This window comes from Asparagus officinalis, chromosome 8 (genome assembly GCF_001876935.1).
Source record: "Asparagus officinalis chromosome 8, Aspof.V1, whole genome shotgun sequence".
Lineage (NCBI taxonomy): Eukaryota > Viridiplantae > Streptophyta > Magnoliopsida > Asparagales > Asparagaceae > Asparagus > Asparagus officinalis.
This window is the reverse complement of record NC_033801.1, coordinates 16162803-16170387: the sequence shown is the minus strand read 5'-3', so window position 1 is coordinate 16170387 and position 7585 is coordinate 16162803. Positions and strand designations below refer to the sequence as shown.

The 7585-nt window shown below is 38.8% G+C and overlaps 1 protein-coding gene across 2 annotated transcripts in view; it reads right to left on the bottom strand.

Moving 5' to 3' along the window:
- Positions 1 to 7082, bottom strand: part of LOC109820017 (neurochondrin) — a 19541-nt gene extending 12459 nt beyond the window's left edge. For both annotated transcript variants that reach the window (XM_020386052.1, XM_020386053.1), the window contains exons 1-6: positions 6996 to 7082; positions 6749 to 6926; positions 6507 to 6675; positions 4545 to 4681; positions 3176 to 3279; positions 2940 to 3035 (exon numbers count right to left, since the gene is read on the bottom strand). In XM_020386052.1, coding sequence (XP_020241641.1) covers positions 2940 to 3035; positions 3176 to 3279; positions 4545 to 4681; positions 6507 to 6675; positions 6749 to 6926; positions 6996 to 6998 — 687 coding nt within the window. In that variant the 5' untranslated portion in view covers positions 6999 to 7082. The remainder of the gene's footprint in view (positions 1 to 2939; positions 3036 to 3175; positions 3280 to 4544; positions 4682 to 6506; positions 6676 to 6748; positions 6927 to 6995) is intronic.

Sequence of the window (7585 nt, the reverse complement as noted above, 5' to 3'; positions counted from 1 at the left end):
CTGGCCGAGCCCGATCCAACCCGTGATATACGCGGCTCACGGATCGGGCTAGGTCCAGCTCCAGACCCGGAACTAGAGAAATAGGTCTGGCCCACCTTAACCCGGTCCACCTTAACTCAGCCCACCATTGACCTGACCCGGCCCAGCCCAACCCAACCCCGGATTTGAATTATTAGTTTTTAGTTACCATTTTTTTATTTTTTCCTCTTGTATTTATGTTTGGTGGAAATTTGTGAAATGAAAATGAAAGAACTGTGTTTGATTTTATTCTCTCAATCTCAATTACAATTTGGATTTCCTGATTACAAAATAGAAGAGAATTGATCTGAATTTTTCCCTTTGTTTAAGTCTGGGTTCTTCACGGTGACGATGGAGTGCCTCCCTCGAATGCTCGCATCGAGTTTGTTCTCCGTTGACGATCCGAACGTCTTAATTCATTGGAACGATATTTTCTCCTCACGATTTGACGTTGTGGAGAACTTGCAAAGCAAGTTTTAGAACACTGAACGAGTTGATAACTCTGAACGAGTTTAAAACTCTATGAAAGAATTGATTTAACCGAAATCGGTTTGTAAGCCAAGGATGAAGAAAGTTCCTGTTTCCGATCTCCAAAGCTCCAGCAATTCCCCAAAAGTCAGCCAAAGATCTCTTCTTTTCTTCCAAGTCGAAGGCCAAAAGAAGGATCAATCCGAGAGCCCGAACTCAATTGAGTTTTCCGCTATTTATAAGGGATTAAGGGGTATAACCGCCCCCTTAATTCGCTCCTAAGTGGGGCTGAATGGAGTGTAACCGTCCCCTTAAATAACTCCCCAAATCGTGGGAGAAAACGGTTTTAAAACCGTTCAGTTCGTGCTTTGAACGAATCAAACGCTGAAAAATAACGTTCAGGACCCGAACTCTGCGTTTTAGACTTGAAACGCAAAGTTGGGCCTATTTTGATGGCTGAACGCACAAGCCGCGTTGCGTTGTAAATCTGAAACGCAGAGTTGGGAAACAGAGATGAACTCCGCGTTTTGAGTCCGCGAACTCTGCGTTTTTAACTGGAGCACTGGGGATGAACCCTGCGTTTTGACTCTGAAACGCGGGCATGACCTTTGCTTTTTGATGGTGTAATGCAGGGATGACCTCTGTGTTTTGATGTTGCAACACAGGGATGACATCTGCGTTTTGATGGTGTAACGCAGGGATGACCTCTGCGTTTTGATGTGAAAAGACTATCAATTTATGGTCTCTTTTGCTGGAGCGTTGCAAAGACCGTCATCTTGTAATCTTCATCTTGGCTCCTTGAAAATATGAGTCGTTTGATTGTAACTCCCGATGTTGATTGTGAAGACTGTTGAACTAGAGCATTTATCGGTTATTGTGAAGGTCGTCAGATTGTAACATTCATCGATCTACGTCGTGAAAATCTTTAAATTATAGCCTTCTGGAAGTCGTCAGATTGTAACTTCCATCATCGGTGTTTGATGGGGGATCAGTTATCTGCAGTGATTTTTAGACAACCTACAATTTATAATTTATATTTAAACTAAAGGAAAATTATTAACATTCTGTGGACATAGGTCTTTCTTCGAAGTCCGAACTATGTATATCTTTGTATTTGCGATGTTTTTCTGTGTGATGTTTATCTTTGTACAATGTGTATGTATATATATATATCATTTTAAATAAAGAGTAAAATAGAAAAAATAATTTAAATATAATTTAATAGATACTAATACAAAGTTAATATAGCTTAGAAATTAAAAACAAAAAATTAGAAAGTTTAATCCTAGACATGGGATCAGAGAATTATGTCCGGCCCACTTTGACCCGAGCGGGCCTGGGTCGGACCCGGCCCGGCCTTGAACCCCGCAGGCCGGGTGACGGGCCTGAATCGGCCCGGCCCACGCCCACCCCTAATAAAAACATACGAAAATTACATGCAAAAGCAACTGCATATAATCATATGGAATATCCTTCTATCTAACAAACTAAATAAGCAGAAACATACATAGAAAAATGTCGTGATGCAATGTTAGCCACTGAATACATGTGACAGGAATCATACCCTGCCACCTAAACTAACAGGATGATAGAAGTTACATTCCAAGATAAAGCAAATATCTTATGAGTACAAATTGTAATCCAGATGTGCAAAACCATGACGAACCTATGGAATACAAGAAGGATATATGCCCAAGCCTATCAGCAACTTTTGAAAACTACAGAAATGAGTTCAGCCACTTTTGAAGGTCAAAATATGCATCAAACTATATTTAAAAAATTCTTTTCCTTTATATTTGTACTTTTTCATTTAAGTTTTGTCTGTAATTTTGCAATGGATCTCATAGTCATCATCTAAATAAAAGGTGTAACTACAAAGAAGATAAGGCTGCCAAGCTATCTTCCAGCACCATCACAATGAAGCAGTATTATCATACATGAGGTACCAAACAAGTGAAAGTGAGCACTTCAAATGAGCAAGAAAGCTGAGGTATTACCAAGAAAATTAGATATTACCTAGATCTGAATAATTGGTTTAACTTTTTTTCTTAACCTTCTTAAAGGAAAGATGTCATTGAACTCTCCAACCCAATAATTTACTGCCCTCTTACTAACACCAAATCAAACCTGTGACTTATCATATCTTTTTTATCAGATGTCAAGATACTCTTTATCATATCTTTTTTATCAGATGTCAAGATACTTTTACTGTTTTTGACATGCAAAATTAGACAGTATGATTAAAATGCAAAAAAAACATGCCATTTACACAAGCTTTAAGTTGACCAACCTTCATAGAAATTAATGAGTGCCAAGTGGGTATGAATAATAATCCATAATAATGAGATATGGGTAGAAAGCTTTGGCAGACAGAACATAGACTCACTGCAGCATGATATTCAGACACATTAAGCAAAATATATATATGACGAAGTTAGATGAAATCCACATACAGTGATTTTTGCAGATAGAACTACAGAAAGCAAGTGCAAGGCATCAAACTTGAAGGCATTGTGCAGCTCAGCAAACTGTCTAGAAATAGCAGCTACCTGAAATCACATACAAGCTGTCAGGTAGGGTTTTAGAATGTTAGTTAACACATAAGAGCACATGACTGTGAGAGGAATTAAATCAAGAAATTCAATGAGGGAAAAAATGACAAAATTAGGTCCAAGTATATCCATATTACCATGGATGACAACCCTGTTATGTTTTCAGCATCAATCATATCAATGAGCAGGCCGTTTAGCACCAGTTGCAGAAGTCTCATGGCAAGTTCCAATAATTGAGAATCTTCAATAACATTAAACAAGTTTAAGTAAAACTTGAATTAAGATGAACTTTTGAAGAGAGAAAAGGAAAGATATTGAAACTAGAATCAGCAAAAAAGACAACAAGATAAACTCAGCTTGCAAATTATCAACCAAGAGTACATGATAAAACTCATTAGCAAATAGTTTATATGATTATACACAAGAACTTGATAACAGGGCAGTTACACAGGTAAATCAGAGTTGGGCAAGTCTTTTAAATGATTCATTATGTTGATGCTAGTTCTCACATAAGGTCTCAATTACCATAGTAAAGAGCGTAAGGAGCAAAAGCCTACATATGTAAGTCACTGCAAGGAAAAAATAAATAAATAAAAGGACTTCTTAGACAAATTCAAGATATCTGACCACAGCACAACTGGCCCTGACTTCAATTGACCAAATTATACTACAGGTCTAATTGCAAAAACCACAGTTTAACTCCTTTTATTCTTCAGTTCAGAATAACCGCCATGTATTGGAACATGTCCCCAAATTCCTAAATTCGTGTCACTGGCATATGAATGGTGAGACTGAACTTTTAACTCAAACCACGACACGTCAAGCCCTCAACCCAAAACAATAGTGCCGATCAAATTATTGCAGAAAAGACTCCTGTACGCTATCGATCCCTTGCGGACATCTATGCGGAGACGGAGGTGATCGACCTTCCTGCAGAGGAGTTGTTCCTGATCACTGAAGAACCTACGAACTATCTTGAGGCTGCATCAGATCAAGAATGGAGGACAGCGATGGAGAAGGAAATGGAGGCCATCGAGAAGAACAAGACTTGGAGACTCACGGAGTTACCACGGGGTTCCAAACCCATTGGTCTCAAATGGGTGTACAAGCTGAAGAAGGACAATGAAGGCAACATTCTCAAGCACAAAGCAAGACTTGTAGCAAAAGGGTACGTCCAGCAGCAAGGCGTGGACTTCGATGAGGTGAAATATAGACCTTACACTTTGCTCCAACATGTGGCAGAGGCAATTAAGACCATAAAGCCTGACTGTAGCATGCCCCTTGTGGTCAAGACAAACTTCAAGCTCAAGCAATATGAGAGGACATTTTTTCTTTTAATACATAACTTTGTTTTTGTGATAAATTTCGCATAAAAAGCCAGTACATATAAAGTGAAAGAAATGAACTAGAAAAGAGAAATCATTCTGAATAACCATACTTTTGTTAAAAAGTCAATGTCGTGTGCCTACTGCCTTCATCTCATAGAAAAGAGTGTTTAGTGAGTACCATTTTGTAAACTATAGACATGTGGGGCTAGCATGTCAAACACACCAGGCTGATAGAAACTAGACTTTCCTTTTTCAGAAGCGCCAGCTACTAACAGCAAAAATTCATAGCACTCCTCAGCAACGGATTGATCTGATCTGCATGAATACTGAATTGTAAAAGTGGAAATGGATAAAATAAGCAGCTTGCATATAAAGGTAAAGAGGTCATGCAATATTTATGGAAACAACATAACATGACAGATTCCCAGTAGCAGATTAAAAATCTATTAAATGCCTTTTTGCCTATGGCAAGTTATCCCAGTCAAGCAAATGACGAACAATTAGATATAAAAAATGCACACCGCAGAGATAAGAGTGAAACAAATCAGTCCAAACGCGCTTGTGCACTTAACAACGGTCATTTAGCATCTTGTCGAATACGCAAGTTTGTGAAGCAATAAAGTGAATACTTTATGTATTATGATCTTGTTATTAAAAAAGGCTGTAACGAAGAGAACGCAGATGAAGGGGACTACCTGCCAGGATTTACTCAAAAGCGTTACACTTCTAGGCACCTATTAAAGACATTGTTATTCCTAGCAGTCATTTTGACCAAAGTTGGCACACACTATGTATCTAACCACAAAATATGTTACAGTAAAAATTTGCATGAATTGTATGTTACCAACCACAACATCTTATATAGTGTGAAAACAAAGTGGTGCATGATAAGCACCTCAAAGATCTGCTATGCCCTGGAAAATTCTAACAATAATCATGCAGCATGAGATTGAGAGAGAGAGAGAGGGAGGGAGGGAGGGAACTACAAAAACAGGGATACAGATGCCGTGCACTATAGACAAGCCAATACATTCCTAAAGTAGTATGATACGACACAAGGTTATATAAATAGTAATTTTAAGTAAATTTTACGTTTTATGATGTGTTAGGTGAGCTTGGGCATTAAAACCAAAACTAGTCCATAGTAGTGAACATTTGAGGAATTTTTTATCAATCTTGATGAATGTATTAGCATAGCAGTAAAACAATGTTAAAAGTATTGTATTGGGTTTACATGCTAGATGGTGGTGTTTCACCACTCTACTTACAAGGTCATGATCAAGGATTGTGCATTCCACACCTAAAAGAGTACGATATAGTACAACAAATAAATAGTAATTTATTTGTAATTTTGGTGCTTTATGATGATTAGGAAAGCATGGGCACTAAAACCACAGCTAACCCACAGAAGTGAACATTTGTGGAAATTTTCACCAATCTTGATGGATGTATTAGCATAGCATTAAAATATTGTCAAATGTTACTAGATTAGGTTTACATGGAAGGCACTGGTAATTTCAGCACTCTACTTGCGAGGTTATTGTCAAGGATTGTGCATTCCAGACAAAAAGTATACTTGCTACTGCAATGTATAGATGCAGCAAAACAACAAGTTTCAAACTCCTCACATTATTTTGTTGCAACAGGAAACCAGCCGCACAAACAATCCCATACAACTGCACCTTAAGCAACTATGTTTAGCATATAACTTATATCAAATCACACCGCTACAGCATTAAAATACCAAACAAGATCCTCCTGATGATCGAGGCTGAAGAGTTGACATATTAATTTCTTCTCACTGATATACTACTTAATAATCATGTCATGACGAGAAGGAAAGAGAACCAGCCACAATGACTAAATTTTCCAGACTTTCTACTCAAGCAAGGAAAGTAAGAAAGTAGAATGTAAACAAAAGCAAAAAGAGAAATCAACTTTTTCTATAAAATCATTGCACTCTATTTTATTTTATTGTGCAATTCACACAACCTCAAATCTTGTTCTTTTACTAGCATTTATAATTTTATGCCCCTAACTAACTGAATATTCAGAAAAATAGTAAGTGCGATCAATTGACTAGCAATGATCAGTGTGCAAAAAGATAACATCTTTCCAAAATCAACATCAAGAAACTCACGATTTTGACATAACTTCTGCCATAACAGGAACTTTAGAGATCATCTCCATAGACGACGCGATCTCCGGCACACGACAGAATCCAGCAAGAACTGTAACCGATAGCTTTAAATACGCCTCTCGCTCCTCTCCGCTTCTAACGCTACCACCACCAGCTCGTTTCCCAATTCCTTAATGATCAACACAAAAACCCATCAATTAGCAAGAAATTGGAGATCCTTAAACAGAAATTGAGGAAGTTACCGGTCATCAAGAGGCGATCGAGGAACCGGTGGCCGACGGCACTGTAGACCTGAAGAATTGAGTCTCTGTCGTCGCTTTGGCAGAATTTGGTGGCGAGGAGGAGGCCGGCAAGCTTCTGCTCGTCTCGTTCGCCTCTGAGGAGCTTTAAACAGTCGGCGATAGAGGGAGATGGCGATGCCTGAGAGAGATGAAGAGGATTAGAGAAATTAGACGCGGGGGGAAGAGAGAGAGAGAGAGGGATCGTCACCATTGATGCAGCTTTCGAGGTTTTTCCGAGGGTTTCGGTCGCGAAGCGGGGGAGAAGAGGCGAGGCTCTTCGATGAAGCGGGTAAAATAAGACATGGTTCGAGATTTCGGAGTCGGGTCGGGTTCGTAACCCGGAAAGTAGTGAAGTCTTGTTTATTGGCTATTTGCAGCTTTGTAAACTTACGTCTCCTTTGTTACACGGGAATAAACTCAAAAGAGAACGGAATGGAAGAAGAATAGAATGTAATATATATGGGAATGGAATTTATATGGGAATAAAATGGTCATTCTCATTCTCTTATTTGGGTGCGATTGTAGAATGAAACTAAAATAAAATTCTCACTCTCATTCTCATGTTTTGTATCACTAGTTCACAAGTGAGAATGAAATCTGTTATGGTGTTCCCACTCGCCGAAATACAATTTATTGACAAGTGACGGACGGATGTATTTTCGTAATTAATGCCCCAATCAACTTGGTGGCCCAAGCCCAGCAGAATCTGACTTAGCCGACTGGTCGAGTCGATATTCATTCGTGTCGACTCGAAAAGCGGTACTAGTCGACCCGCTTGTCAAAGACGACTCACCAGGA